This window comes from Hypomesus nipponensis, chromosome 9 (genome assembly GCF_054491055.1).
Source record: "Hypomesus nipponensis isolate SF chromosome 9, ASM5449105v1, whole genome shotgun sequence".
Classification (NCBI taxonomy): domain Eukaryota; kingdom Metazoa; phylum Chordata; class Actinopteri; order Osmeriformes; family Osmeridae; genus Hypomesus; species Hypomesus nipponensis.
Genome location: NC_140369.1, coordinates 1,674,522 through 1,698,496, shown reverse-complemented (window position 1 = coordinate 1,698,496; position 23,975 = coordinate 1,674,522). Strand labels below are relative to the sequence as shown.

Below are 23,975 nucleotides of genomic sequence, written 5' to 3'. Positions count from 1 at the left end.
ACACATGCACACGCACACACACGCACACAGTGTACACACGAGGGGTGCAGCATTAATTGCTATTTAAACGTCACGGTTTTGTAAACGTAAAGGCTAACTACGCTTTGTACTATACTGAGTGTTTCTGTTATCACTCTCAAACAGGGACTTGTTTGAGAGTTCCATTAGAGCTCCAGTGTGGCAACAGAGCTCCAGTGAGCAGAGACGGCAGCAGAGCTCCAGTGAGCAGAGACGGCAGCAGAGCTCCAGTGAGCAGAGACGGCAGCAGAGCTCCAGTGAGAGCAGAGACGGCAGCAGAGCTCCAGTGAGCAGAGACGGCAGCAGAGCTCCAGTGAGAGCAGAGTCGGCAGCAGAGCTCCAGTGAGCAGAGACGGCAACAGAGCTCCAGTGAGCAGAGACGGCAACTGAGCTCCAGTGAGAGCAGAGACGGCAGCAGAGCTCCAGTGAGCAGAGACGGCAACAGAGCTCCAGTGAGCAGAGACGGCAGCAGAGCTCCAGTGAGCAGAGACGACAGCAGAGCTCCAGTGAGCAGAGACAGCAGCAGAGCTCCAGTGAGAGCAGAGACGGCAGCAGAGCTCCAGTGAGCAGAGACGGCAGCAGAGCTCCAGTTTGAGCAGACGGCAGCAGAGCTCACCTGTCTGTACGTCTCCTTAGACAACGTGCTCCCTGCTGGATCCTCCACTGTCGGCCTGGACAACACACACAACAGAGCAGGTGTTGTAGGTGTGTGTGCGCATGTAGGTGTGTGTGTGTGTGTGTGTGTGTGTGTGTAGGTGTGTGTGTGTACCTGTGGGCTCCCATGCTCCCCACCACCATGACTCCTCCCATGATGCCCATCCTCTTGTACTTGAGGACTGGGCTGGACAGCTGCTTACGGAGCACTATGTGCATGTCATCCTGGACACACACACACACACACAGGTAGAGACACACACACACAAGTAAGGAGAGACACACACACACACATCAGATAAGCTGAGGATCAGACTTGTGTGTTAAAATAGTTAGTATACCCAGGTGAGTCACACTGTGTGTGTGTGTGTGTGTCTCACTCACCTGGATGTGTGTGGCCTGGTGCTGCTGTGTAACAGCCAGGCTGCTGAGCAGGTGGAACAACCTGCGAATCTGCTGGGGACTCAGGTTGTCCATGTAGTCTAGAACTCCCTGATGGGACCACAACACACTTTACTCTTACTGCTCCCCCTCCCTCCCTCCCTCCCTCCCTCCCTCCCTCCCTCCCTCCCTCCCTCCCTCCCTCCCTCCCTCCCTCCCTCCCTCCCTCCCTCCCTCCCTCCCTCCCTCCCTCCCTCCCTCCCTCCCTCCCTCCCTCCTCACTACCCCCTCCCTCCTCCTCCTCCCTCCCTCCCCCCTCCTCACTAACCCCTCCCTCCTCCTCCTCCCTCCCTCCCCCCTCCTCACTACCCCCTCCCTCCTCCTCCTCCCTCCCTCCCCTCCTCCTCCCTCCCTCCCTCCCTCCCTCCCTCCCTCCCCTCCCCTCCCCTCCTCCTCCTCCCCTCCCCCCTCCTCCTCCTCCTCCTCCCCCTCCCTCCCTCCCCTCCCCTCCCCCCCCCTCCTCCTCCTCCTCCCCCTCCCTCCCTCCCTCCCTCCCTCCCCTCCCCTCCCCTCCCCTCCCCTCCCCTCCCCTCCCCTCCCCTCCCCTCCCCTCCCCTCCCCTCCTCCTCCTCCTCCTCCCCTCCCCCCTCCCCTCCCCTCCCCTCCCCTCCCCTCCCCTCCCCTCCCCTCCCCTCCCCTCCCCTCCCCTCCCCTCCTCCTCCTCCTCCTCCTCCCCTCCCCTCCCCTCCCCTCCCCTCCCCTCCCCTCCCCTCCCCTCCCCTCCCCTCCCCTCCCCTCCCCTCCCCTCCCCTCCCTCTCCTCCTCCCTCACCTTAATGAAGGCAGCGTAGGGGTTCATGTCAGAGGGCTGATCCTCCACCAGGCCACAGAGCAGCTCCAGGGCCACGCCCACCTCCCCACCCACCCCACTGCACACATGGGTCACCAGGGAGCCCACCACCTCCTACACACACACACACACACACACACAGAAGAGCCGTGAACTACTGGAAGTGCTAACACCTGTTTGGAAAGTGTTCACGCACACCGTTATCTTACACTCGTGCACAACCATGCAAGGCAACACAACAAATGTAATTTACTACAACTACTACTACTACTGCACACACACACACCCAGCGCTGACCTGCTTGCAGTAGGAGTCGAAGGCGGTGAAGGAGTGTGTGTACATGGAGCCTCCAAAGGGCACTGTGTTGGAGTCAGGGGAGCGCAGCAGCGTCTGGGCCAGAGCCAGGATGGAGGGGAAGTACCCCCGCAACACCTGCATACACACACACACTAATGTATACACACACACGTATATACACACTCTCAGGTGTCGCAGGTGTGTGTCTCAGGTGTGTGTGTGTCTCAGGTGTGTGTCCTGTCCTGTGTGTGTGTGTGTACCTGAGCGAAGCCTCTGAAGGTGCTGTGCAGCAGAGCCTCCTGGACCAGGCCGGTCCTCACCTTCTGCCTCAGGACCCTCTCTGCCCCTCGCCTGCTCTGGTTGGCGTTGGTGGAGTGGAGGATGAACAGCACCAGCAGGTCCATTGCCTGACCCCACCACACACACACACACACACACAACGGAGCAGGACACACAACAGAGCAGGATACACACACACAAATAAGACAGCTGAATATTTGATTACACCTTCACCCACACGGGCAGACATCGAGACACCCAGATGCACGGGTGTCTACAGAATCTTTACCTTGTGGTCGTCCGCCTCGTCGATGCCCTCTATCGCCTGCAAACAACCCCCCCCCCCCATCAGGACACGTTAACTACAGTGACTGCAGGCCCGATCAATACAATACCCACTTAAACAAATACCACCACTAATTATACGACCACTAATAATACTAATACTACCACCAGTCCTACTTGCAGTACCTTGAGCCAGGCCTCAGACAGGGTCTTGTGGAAGCGCATGGTGGATCTGATGACCTCCAGCACCATGCTCACGCTGTCCTGCCTGCTGGCCGCTGCCGCAGAGGAGCATCTGGGGTCAACAACCAGGAGGTTCAGGCTGGCTTAGCCGCAGGTCCATGGAGGTGTGTGAAGTACCCTGGGACATGGCTTAGGTGTGTGTGTGTGTGTGTGTGTGTGTGTGTGTGTGTGCTCACCCTGCTGTGGCCTTGTGGTTGCCGTGGCTCTGCGAGGCCGGCAGCGCAGGAGGAACATCCAGCTCCAGCTTCTTACGCAGGTCACAAACCACCTGCAAAACAACAACACTGGGTTGTTCTAGAACTCTCTAGAAAACTGTCCATTTTTTTTAAATAAAAATAAATATTTGGGGGAAATATATTTTTTGGTATTATTTTAATTATCTCGAATTGTTTTTGGTTTTTTGAAAAAAATCTTTATAAAAAATTAAATTGGGAAAGAAATATTTCAAAAAAGAAATTTCAAAAAAGAAATATTAAGAAAAACAATATGTTTGGCTATACAGGGGTGCGGTGTGTGTGTGTGTGTATGCGTGGGCGCGTGCGTGCGTGTGTGGCCTGTAACCTCGCAGGCGTCAGAGCTGGAGATGGAGTGCAGGATGAACTTCACCACCACAGGAAGATGCTCCAGGTCCACGGCCTTCAGGGTGGCCATGACACCCACCCGCACCTGGGACAGCAGGGTCAGAGCTCAGACCCCGGCTCTGCCAGTGTGTGTGTGTGTGTGTGTGTGTGTGTGTGTGTGTGTGTGTGTGTGTGTGTGTGTGTGTGTGTGTGCAGACTAACCTCAGTCAGCAGCGCGCTGGACAGATTCAGGCTGGAGAGGGCGTCCAGAATGGGCCCGCTCAGCTGGGTGTTCTGCTGGAGTAGAGAGCTGCACAAAAAGGGTTAGGGTGTCACAGCTACTAGTGTGTGTGTGTGTGTGTGTGTGTGTGTGTGTGTGTGTGTGTGTGTGTGTGTGTGTGTGTGTGTGTGTGTGTGTGAGAATGGGGGCAGAACAGCAAGATGGATGAGATAGAGAAGAAAAGAGAGGGAGGCAGACAGACAGGAGCAGAGCTAGAGGGAGAGAGAGAAAGAGAGAGTTCAGACAGCTCTATACACAGCAGCTCTATACACAGCAGCTCTATAACAGCAGCTCTATACACAGCAGCTCTATACACAGCAGCTCTATACACAGCAGCTCTATACACAGCAGCTCTATACACAGCAGCTCTATACACAGCAGCTCTATACACAGCAGCTCTATAACAGCAGCTCTGAAACAGCAGCTCTATAACAGCAGCTCTATAACAGCAGCTCTATAACAGCAGCCCTGCTTACTTCAGCTCTCTGGCCACATCTGTGTGCTGTGAGTCTTCAAGGATCTCCGGCAGACTGGTGATGATGTCACGCTGCACCTCCATGGGCGCCACGGCGACCAGCTGCATCAGCTTGGCTGTCAGGTCCTGGAAGGATATGATTTTCTTAATAAAAAGTGTGTGTGTGTGTGAGGGGGGGGGGGGGGGGGCAGGAGAGGTGCATACATTGCTGTCCAGGACTCTGTCCAACCACTTCAGCTGGTTGACTATGACCCGAGGGATATTGAGGCCATCCACTGCAGAGCTATGAAAGAGAGAGGGAGGGAGAAAGAGGAGGAAGGGAGAGAGAGAGAGAGAGAGAGAGGAGGAAGGGAGAGAGAGAGAGGGAGAAAGAGGAGGAAGGGAGAGAGATGGAGAGAGAGAGAGAGAGAGAGAGAGGAGGAAGGGAGAGAGAGAGGGAGAAAGAGGAGGAAGGGAGAGAGATGGAGAGAGAGAGAGAGAGAGAGAGAGAGAGAGAGAGAGAGAGAGAGAGAGAGAGAGGAGGAAGGGAGAGAGAGAGGGAGAAAGAGGAGGAAGGGAGAGAGAGAGGGAGAGGGAGAAAGAGGGAGAGGTTACGTGGCTGAAGTTCAGAATTAGGTGCTTGACCTGTCATCCATATTTATATGATTTTAAGTTGGCATTCACTTTTTTTTTTTTTTTAAGAATACTTCTTACCTATCAAACATGAACTCTGGAAGTTTCTCAAACAACGTGTTGATTATTAGAGTCTACAACCAAGAGGAAACCACAGAAGACACCGGTCAGGTTACTACGGAGACATAAGGTGTCCTAACACAGTTCATATACAATTAGAGTTTCAACCAACCAGGGCTGCGTTTCCCGATAACGATGGATCGTAGCAACAACCATCAATATTTCTTACCTGCGTTTCCCAAACATGCTCGTAAGGAGTAGGCTAATCTATGCACTTTAGAATTTTCAAGAGACACTTTAGCTACAATGTCTTTGGAAACGGCCCGTAAAACTAAGATTTGTCGTACAATGGATTCTATGATCAACTTAAGCCTCACAGGGCCTACTCCTCCTCACAGGGCCCCCTCACAGGGCCCCCTCACAGGGCCCCCTCACAGGGCCCCCTCACAGGGCCCCCTCACAGGGCCCCCTCAGAGGGCCCCCTCACAGGGCCCCCTCACAGGGCCCCCTCACAGGGCCCCCTCACAGGGCCCCCTCACAGGGCTGTCCTACCTGAAGCATCTCCACTCCCAGCAGCAGACGGATGAGACTCTCCTGGAACGAGCTGAGGCAGCTGTACCAGACACAAGCACACAAGCTGTCAGTTACCAACCAACACTCCCACATTATCCACAAAAACAATGGCTTTAAGCTGTTGTTCAAAACTGGATGCCAGTTAAGCATCTTAGCTGCGTGTTCAGACATCCCAACCTGCAAGAACTCACTTGAGGGAGGTTACTGCCCCCTCCAGCCACACACACCCTCCTAGGATGATTTGGGATGTCTGTGTTTTTCTACCCGAGTGTCTGTTGAACGTAAATAATTTCTACCTTGATGCTCCGTCCGCCTGACGCGGAACACACGGCAGGAGACAGTTCTTAAATCTCGCGGGGTCTTCGATGTGGGCTTCCAGCCCCGTGATGAACTCCTTGACAATCTGTCGGACGAGTGGGTCATACATTGCTCGGTTATTCTATGCTGTTATGATAAAACTGCAAATGCGTTTAGTAGTTAGCAGTTGTAGGTAACACTCACTTCTGGGTATCTCGGACTCTTGCGCAACTGTTGTTGCAATCTTTTATGGAAAACAACTTGGTCCACAGCTTGAGGAACAGATATTGTCCATCAATGTAATATCGGTAGCATCTGTCATGTTCTGTTGATACTGAGGTTGCAATGCTTACCCAGTTCATTAGACGCGCTACCCTGGCTCAGAGAAACACCTGCAGCCCGTAGGAACTGGATAAACACCGTCTCGTTGTTGTCGTGTTGAACACTGGCCTTGGAGCACTGACGCCCGGTTATTCGGCTTTTCTTGAACTCTGAAAGCGAACATGCAGTTTAGGAGACAGTTACGGACTGCGCTGAATAAGTGACCCTCCCCATGTCTTGAGCAGTAGCTAAGTTAGCTACGCACAATCAAAATATTGTTATTACTTGATGCGTCAGTTGATGCAGCAGTTTCATCTTTATCCACGGAGGAGCGTTTCTTCCTGTGCATCTTAACTGCAAGGAGTCTGGGATGTTGTCAGTGGTTTAATTAATCTGGAAGTGAATGAAACAACTTTTAGTGCTAACGTGTTAGTCGCTAGCAATGCGAGTGGCTACTGTACAGAATGTCACAGCAAAATGACAACAAGGTAGCTTGCTAGCTGGGTCTTCTATTACATGTGAATAGATACATAAATTTATCTCTATCTGTTTCGGAGTTACGCAAATCTAAAAGAGTGGTAAAACTAGCACTAACATCCAAGTAGATAACTCAGCCACCAGTGCAAGCGTAACCAAAACAGTAACTTTCGCGCCAATGTTTTGTAACGAAGTAAGGGAAGTCAACACAACAACCAACTGTACAGAGAGCGAAACTTTACGTTGATAAATGTGCTTTTGTAAACATGAGTTTCACACATAATCAGTCTAAATACAAGTAATTCTATTAATTAGCCCATAATTGATGAGACTCAATAGGTGGAAGTAGCTCAATAAATTATTTTGCAAAGATGTAAAGTTCTTTTTAGACGGTCCCTAAATACCTTAAAATGTCCTTGTGCGCAACAGTATAAAGTCTGGCGCCGCCGTCATTCCTTCCCACAGTAAGCTACAGTATCAAGCTAACGGTACTTCCTGAGAAGTAACTAATCATGGCTGCCACAAAGAAATTCTACGAGATGACGGCAAAGCTCCTAACAGGAGAACTGTTCAATTTCTCCTCTCTCCAGGGCAAGGTGGTGCTTATCGAGAACGTCGCTTCCCTCTGAGGTACAACCTCCAGGGATTACACCCAGATGAACGAGCTCCATGAACGGTACGCCGGCAAAGGGCTTGTGGTTCTGGGAGTGCCCTGCAATCAATTCGGACATCAGGTAAGAGGAGTGGAGAATGTAGGCAGCGTAACAGGTGCGACTGCACCGACATACTTCCTCGACACCTGCATACTTTGAACTTTATGGAGAAATATATAGGATATTGCCACTGCTCTGAAAGCTAGTAAAACAATATGTTCTCTTTGTGTATTGTAGAACCGCGTTGTCATTTACTTGCTATTAATAGCGTATAACTTTAACCTTTTTATCAAGCCATTATCGTGAGCCCACAGCTAACGACTATTGCTTCTTTTCGTAGGAAAACTGCAAGAACGAAGAGATCCTTTTGTCCTTGAAGTACGTCCGTCCTGGAAATGGCTTTGAGCCAAAGTTCCAGCTCCTGGAGAAGGTAGACGTGAACGGAAAGGACGCCGACCCCCTGTTCCAGTTTCTGAAGGAGAAACTGCAGTTCCCTAGCGACGATCCAATGTCCCTCATGGGAGACCCCAAGTGCATCATCTGGAGTCCCGTCTGCAGGAACGATATCGCCTGGAACTTCGAGAAGTTTCTCATCGGCCCTGACGGAGAACCGTTCAAGAGGTACAGCCGGAGGTTCCTCACCAGCAACATTGAGGGCGACATCAAGAAGCTCCTTAACCTTGCTAATTAAAACGTCCTAGTCTTGTTCACGCAGCAGAAGCTGTCTGAAGGTTCACATTTAGGGGTGTTAAGCAACACATTAAATGGGATTATGGGAACATTAATTTAAATCCATCAGAGTAGATATGTAATATGTATTTTCTACCGTCCAAACAAATCAAACTATCGATGACTTATGCTTTCTGACCACCTGTGCTTCTGTATGTGAGACATTTACTGTATGAAGACATCCTTTGAAACCAAATATATTGAGAGGGATCTCTGATGAGACGTAAAGGCCTTCGCATTAAAGTTGTACTGTGTCCACGAAAAGCATATGGCATCATGTAAATGACAAATAAAGGCTTGACTGAACGTGGTGTTTTGCCTGTGTTTGGAAGTGCCGTAGACCAGCACTTCAAACCTGTCCAAGTAGGCTACCATCACCTGTCCTGCATGTTTTAGATGTTTCCCTGCTCCAACACACCTGATTCAAATAAATAGGTCGTTGTCTATCTCTAGAAGCCTGGTAACGCCCATTTTTAATCAGGTGTGTTGGAGCAGGGGAAACGTCTAAACATGCAGGACAGGGGGCATTTGAGGATAGGTTTGAGAACCTCTACCGTAAACTGAACTGATGTGAGCAACGTATGCTGGCAACATGATCAAATGGTTTCAGGAGGGGGTGGGGATGGGACTTTCCAAGAATTGCAAACAGCTTCGTGCAAGTCACGGTGAGAAGCCGTATTTTGTATTCTCCGTTCCTTGATTAAAATTAAAAAAAAATAAAAAAAAAAACATTTAACTTAATTTGAATGTTACTCTTCAAGTTGCACAGTTCAGAATTGGTTCATTTGGGCCAATAAACTAATTGTTTCCTCAACACTTAAGTCCTGTACCACGACCAAGGTCCCACAAACATGCTGAGTCCTTGTTGCGGGGTCGTCGGCTTGACGGTCTTCCTTCATGGTTTGTGATTTGTCAGCTGGCCAAGAAGCGAGACCAGGGCCGAATAGAACCCAGGATGTTTAACCACAGCTCGAGAAGGTTACGAAATGTGTTATCTATGGGAGTAAAAGGTTATTGAGGAAGTGAACGCCTGCAGTTTGCAGAGTGATTCAGTACTTTTTGGAAAGAGGATGTCATGTTTCATAATTGAAAGGTGATTTCACAACGGTACTGCTATAAAGCAATACACCTCAATATATTTCCAAGCAGGTGCTGTAAAACTAAACATGAGCCATATAAGTTTCAGGTTTCTTCAGATGGCTTTGCACATCGAAAATACTTAATATATTGCCCTTTAGTTTTTTGTACTCAATTATCAATCTCTTCCAAAAGAAACGTCGAAACATATGTCCAAACATCCTTTTAAGCCTTCCAATCTTTATTGTATTTTCAATCCAAATAACTTCCCATTAAAAACAAGTATTGCAGATATGGGCAATATGATAAATATAAGGACAGAGTTATGTATCTATCTCAAATATTGTGATTATTTACATCTAATAAATATTTTTAACAGCAAACTTAAACTGAAGTGTAGAAGTCGCTCATGATTTAAAGAAAAATGTAGATATGTTTTTGGACAGCTGAATGTTTTTTTGTTGTTTTTTCATTGACTTTAGCGGAATATTACAGAGATAATATAAAGCTTTTCTATTCATTGGCATAAATATGGTTATAGTAATCAAAGTTCTCTTCTCAGACGGGCGCGTCGTTAGAGGGGTGTGGTGTCTGACAGCCCTCTCTGAACATGCTGCTGTGACACGTGGGAAAAGCACAAGACAAAAGCCAAGGTGCATCCATATTTTTTTTATCCATAAAAAGGTGTCACTGGTTATGTTCTCACAATACTATTGGCTACTGAATCTGGGGTTGGTGATTTTAGAGACACTAGCTGCTGACGCATATTCTACTGTATTATGGCCATGTCACCAACAGCCCTCATCTCAAACAACACATGAAGCTGGCATCAGCCAGCTTTGTATGGGGTACCAAGCTACAGCACATAGCAACAAAATCATTTGTTTAACTTGTTTGTATTACTCGTTACTCTAACTGAATGTTGCCATTGACAAACAAGACTTATCTATAACATTTTATTTTCAATAGCGATTTCGTTGGCCAAGTCATTTGGAAAAAGACTAAAAGCTGGACAGCAGTTGCCTATGTCCAACAGAACACACAGATCATTCACTCACCGCTCTCCCATTCCTACTGATCACAGAAGATTGCTTATTGTTGATCGTCAGCAGTTTCAAGTAAAAAAAACAAAATTCAAGCACCACTTTCTTTACTGGTCTGAAGTCAGCTACACTCCACGTGCTTTTGTAGATATTGAAAACAGCCATACGAATGCAGAGCTGCAACACTGTACAATATAAGCCATCTGCACGTGTGCTAGGGGGTAGCAATGAAGTAGAGCTTTCAACCAATAGCTGTGAGATCTCTACGCTAAGGCCTTATCATACCTCCCACATATTCACACTTTCCAAATGCAAACAAAACAAAAAAGGTTTTAACCATGAAATCCTGTGACAACTAAAGTTCCTCCTCTTCAAACAGGTTGCAAAACCAAAGGCCGCTGTAGCATTGTGTGTGTGTGTGAGTGTGTGTGTGTGAGTGCGTGCATGCGTCAAGAGACGTTTTTTGTTAACTGGATTATTTCCCCTTGAGTCAGGGTGTATGAAAGAAACAGGAGCTAGCTAGCATGCTAGGCTTTATAACGAGCCGTCGTTCGGCTGGGGGGGGGGGGGTGAAAGCTCTCCATCTGTAGATAAACCCAAGGGTCAATAAACAGGGGGGAGGGGGAGGAAGGGTTGGAGAGGTGAGGGATAGGGAGGAAGGGTTGGAGAGGTGAGGGAGAGCGGGAGGAAGGGTTGGAGAGGTGAGGGAGAGGAAGGGAGTTCACGCAGAGAAACAACCTGGACACAGCAACACACAGTCTCTTAGACCAATAGGTGTGTCTGCAGCGAGCTGAGACACCTCGAGCTGACTAGATCAAATCTCCACGCGTCTGGTTAAGGTCACAAGTCAGTCAGAGCCACATGCTGACCCCTCAGCTCATCGCAATGTTACGAGCACGTTTGCATAAATTCTCCAAAACCTGAAAGGCTGACAAACATGACCTTTCTCTCATCCCCGACCCTCCAGCCTCACACAAAAAGAGTTGGTACATTCCCTTTCCATGTATAATTTGGAACGCTTTGGTTGAAAACAAGATTTGGCTTTTTTTTATTTTCGAACTTTTCTAGCGGGTAAAACAGAAAAGTCTGCGTTAAATCACTATGCATTGTAGGTCACTTCTAACATTCTCATGTGTCCAGTGAGAGGATACTTCACCTTCTTCTATACTCCTCTCAGTTGTTCCTCCCCCCTCCCCCCAACATCAGCGCTCCAGGAGGAAGTCTCTTAAGTTGCTCTTCTGACCGACAAGGCATTCCCATCTCCGTGACGATGTATATAAGATCATCAAAACAAAACACAGGGGTGCAGGGTGTGTGAGAAGGAATAATAATAATAATATTGACTCTGCAGTCTCACTGTCACTGAAGAAGCTAGGGTGTGTGTGCGTGTGTGTGTCAACGTGTCTCTTGTCGTGTCGTCGTCGTTCGCTTCAGTGCATGTCACGCCGCCGCCGGCCCCAGCGCCGCACGCTCAGTTGGTGTCCATGTGATAGTCGGCTGCTTCGGGGCCGGCGCCCCCCAGAGCGGGGGAGGCCGGCTTCAGGGGGGCGTCGCCCGCGTCACGCCGCTGGTAGAAGAGCACGTAAGCAGCTTTTGTCTGAGGGGAAAGATGAGACGGCTGTGTCACCAGGAAGAATCCGGTTACACCGACACACCACACCAGCGCTGGCAGGAAACCACCACTGACATCACCATGCTAAAGACGTAAGCATTTAATAACTACTTGTTGCTGCTAATAATAACTGTGTACTTCTGTGTGAGTACATGTAAAACCCAGAGTCAAACTCCTTGGGTGTACAGACATGCTTGTCCAGGAAAGCTGATTCTGTAAAGTTCAACATCACCAACATTTAACAATGTCACAATGACATGATGGGTCAGAGAAGATGAACGTGGCTGTTGAAGAGGGAGGTGTGGAGGTGATCTTACCACTATCTGGTCCTCCGATGCGGCGGACACACTGCTGTCGTCGAAATAGTGCCACTTCCCATCCGCTTTGTTCTTGCCGTAGGCCGTGTCTGTTGGCGAAGAAGGAACATTTCAGCCAAACGCTTTCCAACACGTGCCTTGTTGGCAGGGTCTTTTTAGGAGGTCGGCTAAGGATCTCCCTCTGGAGGAATGTGTTAATTTACAGACCTGGATTACCCAATATTTTGCTGAGCAACATTACATGTTGGACTGTAAAGTTCTGACATGGTGTGGAACTTCCCCACTTAGACATACAGCTTTGAGCTCACCTTACTGGACGTGATCAAGCTAGATTCTGTTGTTAACATAAACACTATCAGAGATCTTCAACCCTGGTCCTCAGGGCTCACTTTCCTGAAAGTTAGAGATGTTTATCTGCTCCAACACACCTGATTCAAATGAATGGTCGTTATCAAGCTCAGCAGAAGCCTGATAACGACCTTTCATTTGAATCAGGTGTGATACACAGCAGATAAACACATCTAACTTTTAGGATGCTATTTCTACATTTAGCAGATGCTCTTATCCTATAACAGTTAAGTGTGACAGGAAAGGCAGGGAGAGATTGAGAGATAGAGAGAGAGGGGAAGACATGCAGTACTAGAGAGACAGAGGGCAAAGAACCCAGGGCGTATTTGAACCCAGGCCGCTGCAGTGAGGCCTCGGCTTACAGGGTAAACGCACCAATCTGGTGAGCTGCCAGGACACCCTCCCCCCCGCGGCAAGTAGGGTGCCTTGCCCAAGGACACAACGTCATTTGGCTTGGCCGGGAATCGTTCTTGCAACCTTCAGATTACTAGCCCGACTCCCTCACCGTTCAGCCACCTGACTCCCTCCCTGCTTTACTCACAATGGCCTCCCCCCATTCCTCCATAGTGGTTCGAGACAGCGATGAGGTCATAGATGTAGGGGCCGGCCTTGGGGTCGCACACAAACTCAGACATGTTCAGGTCCCTAAGAGCAAACGAGAAAACAGTCAGTCATACGCACACGTAAACAGTATTCTGTTTAATCTCTAAAATACACTTGCTTGGCACAACTGTAGGTTGTTAAGCATAAACCTGGTTGTGTAGTTCTTATCCCAGGACTGACAGGTGATGTTGACGGAGACAGAGAACAAAGAAGGTGTTGTGCTTTCCTCCTGCTCAGTAAGCATGAGTCAGAACTAAGATGCTGGACGCAGCTAGCATAATACAGCTAGCATAATACAGCTAGCATATTACAGCTAGCATATTACAGCTAGCATAATACAGCTAGCATATTACAGCTAGCATAATACAGCTATCATAATACAGCTAGCATATTACAGCTAGCATATTACAGCTAGCATAATACAGCTAGCATAATACAGCCACCTAGTTCCTGCTGGATAGTGTGACTCATGAGGAGTCCGGGAACATGTTCTGACAGGGTTACACACAGTTTTACATACACACACTTTTCATACCACTGCACGTTCCATCTACCACATACCAAAGAAACACTCATTACTGGCTGTAAGGAACTTTTGTGTCAGGTGAGATGACACCGTGAAAGCACATTCACTATTCAAAGCAGCCATTGTGCCCTGTCATTCTAGAGTTACATGTTTAGCCTCAGTGCTCACAGTTGAGAGAAGTGAGACTTCCTTCTCAAACAGAGGAAAGAAAACTGTAGAGTTCAAACAATTCAAATGAGTTCCTTCCAAAGTATGCATCTTGCTACTACTTAGCCTCGTTAAAAGTGCAATGTCAAGTCCAGACCGATCACACATTCCTCTTAAATAAATCTTAATTTTGGAGTAAGTATTTCAAAAAAGATATAATTTAGAATAGAGGATTAGCTTCATTCAGCTTTGGGGATTTTAAAATGTCCGGGCACTTCTGCTTCTTTGTGATGTTGTGTAGTAGACTGACAGGAAGAGGGAGGGAGGACAGGAGAGAGGGAGGGAGGACAGGAGAGAGGGAGGGAGGACAGGGGAGAGGGAGGGAGGACAGGGGAGAGGGAGGACAGGAAACAGCCCAGGCTGGAATCGAACCCGGGCCCCGGTGTGGCGTGGCTGGTGTACCTGACAGGGAAGTCCACCACGGTGTCCAGCTTGTCTCTCCAGCAGCGGTTGTAGGAGAAGCGTTTCAGGTGGACCACCAGGATGCGAGGCAGCGACCACAGGTCAAACTTCTTGGTGGCCTGTTGGTGCTTCTTACAGGTGGGACAGTACCTGTGTGGACAGGAAGGCTGTTACACGGCTGGAGCAACACAGGAATTTAGTTGAAGGATCAAAACTGTTATGGGATTAGAATACCGAGGACAGTAAGGGGGCCTGTTGTGTCAATCTTCTAGATGCAAATAGCCCCACTTTAAGTCCAAACTAGCATCTACAAGATCCCTATAGTTAAGGATGTTTTCTTAGAGGGATTTGAACAGGGGTATACATCTGTTCTCAAATGTGGGTGGGACAGTTTTATTAATAACTCAGGATGCGGCTGTTAAATAATGGAAAGTGGGAGTGATGACTTGGCCCTTTTCACATATAATGAACCCTGGCACAAGACCCCAGGAAGGAGGTTGCCGGCTGGTAGGAGGGCACGGGGGGGATTTGAACCCAGGCACATGACAAGGCCAGGCAGGAGGTGTGTGTTACCAGGGGTCATGCTCCCCCAGCGTCTCCATGGTGGTGAAGAGCTCGATGCACTCTCTCAGAGCCACGCTCGCCTTCTTCTTCTGCTGCTGCAGCATGCTGTCGTGCTTCTCATAGGCCTGCGTACGCCACACACACACACCGGAAACACATCAGAAACACGTCAGAAACACATATACACGCGCACACACATATCAGAAACACACACATCAGAAACACACACATGCACAAGTTGGAGTACTGACCTCTTCCTCTCTGTCGTCGTAACACAGTTTCTTGGTGTCCGAGTCCCAGTCTATTGCCACGGTGGAATGTGCTGCGGAGACAAGAAGCTCAATGAACTTCTCAAGCAACAAGCTGAACGTTCACTTAACAACTAGGGAAGCTCAGAATTAACCTCAACCCTTTTTGGGGATTTAATTTATTTATTGTATTGCTATAATTTTTGGACACTTTTTTATCTTGTCGTTTAACGGTTAATGGTCGTTAACGAGCGTCGGTTATCGCTCAATTTATTTTCTTCAAAGTAAGCATCCCTAGCAACAACGACAACAACAACAAACGCTTCACACGCTAATACAAGCCTCCAAACCCTGCCAGGGCTGTGTGAATACTGACTGTTGAGTTTGAGGACGTTGCCGTCGCAAGGCAGGGGGCTGATGTTGGCGGTGCCGTAGGAGTTGACCATGCTGAAGGTGAAGAGTCTGGGAGGCCGGCTGCTGGACGGGCGCTTCTTCCCACCGCTCTTCGGCCCGTTCTCCACGTCCGACGCCCCCCCTTCCTCCTCCTCCTCCTCCTCTTCCTCGCCCTCCTCCGATTGGCCGTTCTCCGGCTCGGGGCTCACCTGGTGCTCCATGGCCTCCTCCTCACCTGGAAACCGTGACGACCGCATTCGGATGAGACACGCTGGGTCGTCGCATGTAGGGCGTGGCTTTGATTTACAATATCCTAAGTCTGCGGCGGTCTTGTTATTGACCTGATATTCAGGACCTCAAATGGAACAGGAAATAAAGGACTGAGCCTATCAGAAGCGAGGTATAAGGTCCCCAGCTGCTAGTGTTGGGTCGCTATAAGAGCTCTGCAGAAGCCTGATGAGGACCACTCATTAGAAGCAGATGAGCCGGAGCCAGGACACATCTATAACTCGCTGGTCCTCAGGACCCACCCTCCTGCCTGTTCCCTCCTCCCGCACTCCAGGTCAAAAAGAACGTGTGGTTATCGGGGTTTCAGCAGAGCTTAATAACGACCCATCCGTCTGAATCAGGAGTGTGTAGGAGCAGAGAAACATCTAAGACATTCAGGCCAGCTGCTGGAAGCCTGCCGGTGTGGAGGCGTGGAGCTCACCCTCACACACTCCGTTGGGTCCGTTGCAGGTGCCTGCGTGGCTGCTGCCGTTGCTGGAGCCAGACGGTGGGCTGCCGCACTTGGCCGGCCCCGCGTTGTGATTGGACGTCGCCGTGGCCACCGTGGAGCACTCCGAGGCCTGGCTGCAGCTGGCGGAGGCCGAGGCTCGCGTCTCGCTACCGGGGCTCGCCACGCGCTTCACGTAGCGCCTGGGGACAGGGAAGGACATGGAGCAGGGGGTTAGCCACATCAGGGAGCAGGGGGTTAGCCACATCGGGGAGCAGGGGGTTAGCCACATCAGGGAGCACAAGGGGTTAGCCACATCAGGGAGCAGGGAGTTAGCCACATCAGGGAGCAGGGGGTTAGCCACATCGGGTAGCAGGGGGTTAGCCACATCAGGGAGCACAAGGGGTTAGCCACATCAGGGAGCAGGGGGTTAGCCACATCAGGGAGCAGGGGGTTAGCCACATCAGGGAGCAGGGGGTTAGCCACATCAGGGAGCAGGGGGTTAGCCACATCAGGGAGCAGGGGGTTAGCCACATCAGGGAGCAGGGGGTTAGCCACATCAGGGAGCAGGGGGTTAGCCACATCAGGGAGCAGGGGGTTAGCCACATCAGGGAGCAGGGGGTTAGCCACATCGGGTAGCAGGGGGTTAGCCACATCAGGGAGCACAAGGGGTTAGCCACATCAGGGAGCAGGGGGTTAGCCACCTCCTCAGGGCACCCTGTCCGGCATGTCTCCCTGCTCCAACACACCTGGTTCAAATGAATGGATTGTTATCAAGCTCAGCAGAAGCTGGTAACGGCATGTTCTTAAAATCAGGTGTGTTGGGAGCAAGGAAACATCTAGAACATGCAGGACAGAGGGGTCCCTGAGGACCAGGGTGGAGACCCACTGTAGCAGAGGGTGTGTTAGCCCAAACAAGGAGTGTGTTAGCCAAATCGTCATCTTAGCATGTGGTAAACTTAATTAAATTTGTGATGATTATATGCTAAAGTTCCACAGTATTAAGGCGGAGCAATGCGCATAAAACACAACCCCCCCCCCACACACACCCCACTCACCCAATCCTTTCCAGCACTTTCTCGTAGAGAGTGTCTGCGACCAGGTTGTGCCTGGGCACAGTGATGAGCAGCGGCTGTCCGAACAGCATGGTGCCCGTGGAGCCCCCTGGGTGCTTGGAATGACGCTCCCTGAAGTACACCGGCAGGTTCATCCTCTCACTGTCCTCCTCCTGCACCTCGTACCTGGAACATCCCACACCCGACGACACACACACACACACACACACACATGACCACCACGTACCAGCTCCTGTTCATCTCCTCCACAAATGTGTGTGTGTGTGTGTGTGTGAGGCTTACACAAAGATGTCGTCTTTCTCCATGATCTGGTTGAGCCCGTCGTCTCGTCTGTAGATCTTGTGGAACCTGTGATTGTAAACGTCGGCCACCACCATCTGGACAAACAAGGAAAGCGGTTCACACCTCCGCTACTGGGCGACAGCTAAAAAGGGATAGTTCACCCAAACAGGATATAATGGAGCTAGATGTGTGTATGGGGGGGGGGGGGGTCTAATAAAGAGGTCAGTGATTCCAAAGAGGGTCTGGAGAGTGTGTGTGGGACAGAACAGTGCTCTGTATTCAGCAGGTGCTCATTCAGGTTCATTTGACCAACAGGAGAAGGGCTCATTCAGGTTCATTTGACCAACAGGAGAAGGGCTCATTCAGGTTCATTTGACCAACAGGAGAAGGGCTCATTCAGGTTCATTTGACCAACAGGAGAAGGGCTCATTCGGGTTCATTTGACCAACAGGAGAAGGGCTCATTCAGGTTAATTTGACCAACAGGAGAAGGGCAAAGCTCTCACGTTCTCCGCAGGGATGCCACAGAGTCTGGACAGAGCGGCGCACAGGTCCGTCACTGCGCCCAGCTTGGGGACCACCACTCGGTACTGGGGGAGAGGTGGAGAGATGGGGGGAGGGCAGAGAGAGAACCTTAAATGGACTACTCAGGGATTGACGCAGAATTAATACTGAGGTACACACACAACAGGACATTTACAGATCAGTCTGCAGCATACCAAGGAGGAATACTCTGTCATCATCTACTCATGAACAAAACTTACGCTATTAATAACATATTTACACAAACAAGTCAAATGTCTTCAGGGGCCATGCCTGACAAGATGTTGACTTACTAAGATTCCTTTCCAGGTAAAAAATAAACAAACCTAACAAAGGCATGTTCCAGAAGAGCAGTGAGATGGGAGCGTACCTGCGTAGGTCTGGACTGGGGGTCGGAGCGGATCAGAAACACTTCCATGGTGCGATCCTTCTTCATGGGCAAAGGCAGCGTGAGGTAGCAGAAAGGGTCGAAGGTCACGGAGACCTTGGAGCACTCTGGACACACCAGGGTGGACTTGAAGAGGCCGTGAAAGATGTCCACGATGATGGAGTCGTTCCTCAGCCGGTGGTTACTCCAGGCCTCCTTAGCTACAATCTGACATAGCACGACCCAGGTTACCATCGAGTAGGGACACCATCAAGGACAAACACGCTGAGCCTTGCTCATGGCTGAAACCATAGCGATTCAAAACGGTTATACAGATATAGACTGCAGACATGGTGTATTCACACACACTCTCCGTAGCCAGGACAGATGTGTGTGTGTGTGTGTGTGTGTGTGTGCACCTCGTCAGGCCGGCCCTCTGCGTCTCTCAGGGCAAGGTAAGGCTTCTTCTTGACACGGTTCAGGTCCTCGTGGAGGCCATCCAGCAGGAAGGCCAGAAGCTCCTGAGAGTCCTGCTGCTGGTAGCCCGAAAACTGGGGGGCGAAGCGCCCCACCTGGGTCTAACACAAACACGGAGGGGGGGGGGGGTAATCAGGACCATGGGAACCAGGAACATCGTAAGTGAACTTGGGAAAACGTCCGCTGGGGATCAGGGGCTGGCGGTGGGGCGGCTCACTTTGAAGGTGCGGGGGGCTACGTAGCTGCTCCGGCTGAGCCACATCTGCTTGACCAGGTCTGCGTAGGCCTCTGCGATCTCCCCCCTCATCCCAAGTGGGTTCTCCCGGTTGATCTCTGCCTCGTACTGGTCGTCCAGGAAGTATTCGGTGAGGGGGGACGCATTGCTCAGGCACTGTGGAGCAGGTGGAAAGTACACGGTTTAGAAGTGAACAGCGCTCTGTCAGTCTGGGTGTGTTTGCGTGTGACCGTGTGTACCTGGAGGGCAGAGTTCATAAAGCAGGTGTTGCCTAGGTTACTGAGGCCACATAAGCCAGGTTGGGATGCCGACTCTCTGTAGTTGTAGGAGGAGCTGTAGGAGTTGTATCCCCCCAATCTATTGAAGCAGAGTAGATGTCAATCAAAGCCCCGGCCAGTCACAGAAACAACCGATATGACACACAGAACTTCAACACCATAACAAGAACTCCAGCCAAGACCCAGGTCACAATCTTAGCCCAAGGATGATTAATGTAAGATTAGCTCCTAGCAGTGGAAAAAAACTACAACAGCTAGCATAGCTTACGATCCTGCTCAACAAACAGCTAGCATAGCTTAGCATCCTGCTCAACAAACAGTTAGCATAGTTTAGCATCATGTTCAACGAACAGTTAGCATAGTTTAGCATCATGTTCAACGAACAGTTAGCATAGTTTAGCATCATGTTCAACGAACAGTTAGCATAGCTTAGCATCTAACGAGGCGTGTGAAGTGTCCGTGCCTGTTTCCAGAGGAGGTGCTGTTGTTCAGCGTGTAGCCTGAGCTGCTGCTGCTGTCTCCATTAGTGACGGTGGAGGAGATGGGTGCTGAGGAGGTGGAGGAGATGGGTGCTGAGGAGGTGGAGGAGATAGGTGCTGAGGAGAGCTTTGGGGAGGTAGTGAAATTCCTGGAGGTTGCTGTACTAGATCTGGAGGGGAACACGCAGAGACAAGTTATACAATCAAACCTCTGCGATGAAGACTTTCATATCAGTGTTTATCCTTCAACCGTAAGGCTGGTGAGCGATGCTTGAATTGAATATCTAGGAGCAAATTCTGTGCTCGGCGTAGCCATAGTTTAGATGAACATAGGATGTGGTAGCGTACGTAGGATATGCCTTGATATTAACCCTAACACTAACCCTTTATATTGGAAGAGCCTTTTGTCGTTAGTGAGCCTAATTCCAGATTGATAATAAGGCCATGTGATTGAGACTTACTTTGGATGGGAAGCTTGTCTAGGCCAACTGCCGTCCTCATTCTTGCGTTCGATCACAAGCACCTATGGGTAACAAGCCAGATGAGCGTTGTCAGGTGAGCTGGTCCGCCATCAAACAAACACAACCTGCCCTGGCAAACATTCCTGTGTGTTTCAAATACTCAAATAGTCTGTCTGTGATGACACCTGGTGGCACACAGACACCCAGCAAACATACCAGCCAATCAGATCCCAGAAACGTCTGATGTCATTCCCAAAATAAACAAATGCTATTGTAACCCTGAGCTTGGTTTGTTAGTATGGGGATTATCAGCGAGGCGGAGGTCACTTCGGTGGGTCTACCCTCATCGGGGGTGAGGTTCTGTACCTGGCCCTGGGTTAGGGTGAGGGGTGTGTTCTGTACCTGGGGGGTGAGGGGTGTATTCGGGGTGTGTTCTGTACCTGGGGAGTGAGGGGTGTGTTCTGTACCTGGGTTAGGGTGAGGGGTGTGTTCTGTACCTGGGTTAGGGTGAGGGGTGTGTTCTGTACCTGGGTTAGGGTGAGGGGTGTGTTCTGTACCTGGGTTAGGGTGAGGGGTGTGAGGGGGTGTGTTCTCACCTGTCCCTGAAAGAGACCTGCATCCTGCACCGTGCTGTCCGGCTTGTTCAGCTGCTCGTACGTGTTGCTCATGTACTTGTTCCACAGCCGGGTCTCGCTTCCGGACGGGATCTCAAACAACAACCTCATCTCCTTCTCTATGGTGTCTGAGAGCAGCCAATGTGGCAAATATACATGCAATAAGGCAGGTGGGGGGGGGGGAGAAGTTAACACATATGCAACATCAAGTACCAGCTGTTCATATACAGACAGTTAACACGGACACTTTTTAAATTGTGAATTTGAAATCTTTCCAGACATTTCCCTGTGACAGCGGGCGTTCTCTCACCTATGGTGTCGGCTTTGCTGAAGTGACGCGTGACCACATTGTCCATGTTGTTATTCTCACACAGGTTTAATTCCAACAGGTAGACTTCCACCTTACAGTGCTTCACAAACATGCCATGTTCCACCACCTAGAGTGAAAAGGGTAACCGTTAGAGACGAGTACAGACAGATCACAGTCCGTGGAATACGAAGAGTCTATAGTGGGGGGGGGGGGGGAATAACATGTATTCTTGTATTTTCTTTCTTCATTTCAGTCACACCTTTCTAACGATGGGCTGCTGGTCTTCCAGGCAGCCGTACCAGTGGACCAGCTTGTTCCAGGCCTCCGTGGGGACCAGGACATAATCCAGCTCATCTATGAGGTGCTCCTTCAAGATTTGGGTCTCTTGGTCTGCAAATCAAAACAGAAAGTGTCATAGCGTACACAGCTGCTGACGAAGACAACACTTCTGCCTTGATTGGAAAGTCAAACCTGACAAGAAAACATGACGAGAGGTGCGTCTCAACATGACTAACTCTGCCTTTAACATTTTGTACAACCCAAACCCAGTGCCTTCCTTACCTGAGAACAACCCAGAGTTGTCGATGGGTCCTGGATAGAGACTGTGCTCTCCAACGTTGTACATATCCCAGCTGTCAAAGCCCACATACTTCTTCCACTGTTTAAACCATCTGCTGTCAATCAGGAACCTGAAAAAAGACATGCGACTTGATGAGGGAAACCAGGCAAATATGAGCTAGTGTATTGTAATAATACCTGAAACTAAACCTACCCTAGGACTGGTAGACATTAGACAACGCTTAGTAAGACTGTCTTCTCACATTTTGTTAGCTGTCCAAAACCCAAAATATTCCATTACTATTGTGTCTTCCAAAACTCAGCCAAGATATTATGCAACACCTCCTAAACAAACAGCCTCATGCTGTAGGTAATCATTGCAGATATAGTAACAGCAAGCTGGGATGTCCTAATCTCATCCCAAGAAGGAATCTCCTCCACAGCATAAGCTTGTTAGCAACATTTTTTTAGTCCAACGTACATGAGTAAAACTTAATTCTATGACACAACTTTCCATTAAGCCACTAGACATATACTAATTGGGTTTCAGTGTTTACATTACTACCATAACGTTAACACCGATTTGGGCTTGTGGAAATTAAGCCATACGGCTCAATGATGTTGACCAATCTTAAATGCCATTTGGTTGAGTACCTCACAACAGTGTATACAAACTGCTGATATCAAGGCATGTTGAAACTTAGCTAGGGTGTTGGTGTTTTGTTAGCCCATTTGTCTATTCCGACGCCTACTTTCCATTCACGAGTATGATTTGTTGTATAGTAGTACTTGACAATGTTGCTGAAAACTATACAAAACTATGGACAAACTCAACACTAAACTGTCAAGGAATCGGTTCCTGGGCTTTATCCAGTTCCAATGACAAAGCACTCGTCAGCTAGCTAGCTCAGTCGCAGTCATTGCAGTTCTACACATTGAACCGGGGCCTGCTAAGGCTCAACCATCATCGTCATATTGTAACTCGCTTGCTAGCTAACTTATGTAATGTGGCAGCAAAGACTGTGATTGTATAGCAGTAAATCAAGAATGTGAATAGTCTCCTGTCTTGGTAGTTATAGATAATGATACAGCTACCCATTTTTTCGTTTTTGTTTACCGTTACCATTCATGTTGTCTAGCTAGATAGGTAGGCTAGCTCAGTTAACATTAGCTGGCTAACTGTACTAATGTTAGTTCGCATGTCTCTGTGAAATGTGATCCAACTGCTGATATCAAGCCATTTCCTGTTCGATGGAAACCGGTTTATCGTTTCTGAATGGCCTAAGCTAGCTAGCCAGCTAGCTAGCATTAGCTATAGTGATAACACCAGAACGAATGGTTAGCAGCTAACGCTAGGTAGCCTCCCTTAACGTCAACCCTATGGCTGGAAAGTTAGCTAGCACTAGCAATCGAGCTGTCTAGTACCAGCATAGTGAGCTAACGTTAGCTCGCTAGCATGGTCAGCTATCAACCTAGCTAGCTGGCTAACTATAATTCCTAAACACTTGCCGTTCCGATCTTACCATTCGTCGCCCCTTCGAAGAGTTGTTTTGAGAAGTGTTCCGATAGTCTGTTTTTGACTTTCTGTTGAAGGCGTCGGTATCTGCGCGGCTACCGGCTCCGGATCGGAGTCTGTCGCGTTACCCGACTCGGGTCCGCCTCCCTCGGCCATCATGAAATGAGTAAACCGGGATCGCGAACGCGCAGTACGAACAGCAGATGCGGATGCACAACACAAGCACTTGCAGTTCTTTGACAATTTCCAATTTTCGACAGTGGAGGCGCCAGTTGAGTTGGCACCGGACATAAAATTGTGTTTTAGAACTAGTTATCGAGCTCTACAGATAACAGAGGAATACAAGTAAAGTATGTAGTTGGTTGGTTGTTTTGCAACAAGCTAGCTAATGACGTCACTTGCCAGCTATTTCATTGACTCTTCCTCTCCAGTCCTTGCCAATTTGCAAGTCTCAATTAGCTTGGCTATCTGGGTCAATACCACTTTTATCTGATATTCAGTTAGTCTAGCAAGCAAATGCCATCTACGTTGTTCTGGACCCTGGCCAGGAAACGTTGGCTTGTAGAACGGGCCATTTAGTTGGATTTACCTAACATTAAAGATCTGAGCAATATAATACAGGTAGTCTAAATCTAAAGTAGTCTAAACCCCTAAATCTATCTCTCATCACCCACTGACGCTA

At 49.3% G+C, this 23,975-nt stretch overlaps 3 protein-coding genes across 9 annotated transcripts in view; 1 reads left to right on the top strand and 2 right to left on the bottom strand.

Moving 5' to 3' along the window:
• The window catches only part of fancd2 (FA complementation group D2), a 25,177-nt gene extending 13,823 nt beyond the window's left edge, over positions 1-11,354 (bottom strand). For 2 of the 7 annotated variants that reach the window (XR_014766468.1, XM_084704347.1), the window contains exons 1-20: positions 6,780-6,859; positions 6,470-6,577; positions 6,217-6,354; positions 6,068-6,135; positions 5,863-5,969; positions 5,546-5,606; positions 5,015-5,067; positions 4,526-4,604; positions 4,323-4,447; positions 3,789-3,876; positions 3,568-3,672; positions 3,183-3,274; positions 2,950-3,058; positions 2,768-2,803; positions 2,460-2,606; positions 2,200-2,334; positions 1,885-2,016; positions 1,057-1,164; positions 788-897; positions 635-689 (exon numbers count right to left, since the gene is read on the bottom strand). Coding sequence is in view for 5 of the 7 variants with exons in the window: in XM_084704347.1 (XP_084560473.1) it covers positions 635-689; positions 788-897; positions 1,057-1,164; positions 1,885-2,016; positions 2,200-2,334; positions 2,460-2,606; positions 2,768-2,803; positions 2,950-3,058; positions 3,183-3,274; positions 3,568-3,672; positions 3,789-3,876; positions 4,323-4,447; positions 4,526-4,604; positions 5,015-5,067; positions 5,546-5,606; positions 5,863-5,969; positions 6,068-6,135; positions 6,217-6,354; positions 6,470-6,533 (1,812 nt within the window). In the remaining 2 variants the exon portion in view is untranslated. Of the gene's footprint in view, positions 1-634; positions 690-787; positions 898-1,056; positions 1,165-1,884; positions 2,017-2,199; positions 2,335-2,459; positions 2,607-2,767; positions 2,804-2,949; positions 3,059-3,182; positions 3,275-3,567; positions 3,673-3,788; positions 3,877-4,322; positions 4,448-4,525; positions 4,605-5,014; positions 5,068-5,545; positions 5,607-5,862; positions 5,970-6,067; positions 6,136-6,216; positions 6,355-6,469; positions 6,578-6,779; positions 6,861-7,065; positions 7,266-7,596; positions 7,616-11,319 lie in introns of those variants that run through there. The other 5 variants (XR_014766469.1, XM_084704344.1, XM_084704346.1 and 2 more) reach the window with 5 other exon arrangements.
• On the top strand, positions 7,112-8,349 carry gpx1b (glutathione peroxidase 1b). The gene is made up of 2 exons (XM_084704351.1): positions 7,112-7,395; positions 7,655-8,349. The coding sequence occupies exons 1-2, from the start codon at positions 7,174-7,176 to the stop codon at positions 8,003-8,005; spliced, it is 573 nt and encodes a 190-aa protein (XP_084560477.1). The 5' UTR covers positions 7,112-7,173; the 3' UTR covers positions 8,006-8,349.
• usp4 (ubiquitin specific peptidase 4) lies at positions 9,341-23,975 on the bottom strand. Its single transcript, XM_084704349.1, has 22 exons — positions 23,301-23,975; positions 21,781-21,908; positions 21,479-21,609; positions 21,220-21,346; positions 20,892-21,037; positions 20,296-20,357; positions 19,819-20,004; positions 19,317-19,434; positions 19,060-19,233; positions 18,785-18,943; positions 18,369-18,593; positions 17,962-18,045; positions 17,457-17,551; positions 17,157-17,339; positions 16,093-16,301; positions 15,367-15,618; positions 14,994-15,064; positions 14,752-14,867; positions 14,179-14,328; positions 12,982-13,085; positions 12,093-12,181; positions 9,341-11,760 (listed from the first exon to the last, which is right to left on the bottom strand). The coding sequence occupies exons 1-22, from the start codon at positions 23,582-23,584 to the stop codon at positions 11,635-11,637; spliced, it is 3,219 nt and encodes a 1,072-aa protein (XP_084560475.1). The 5' UTR covers positions 23,585-23,975; the 3' UTR covers positions 9,341-11,634.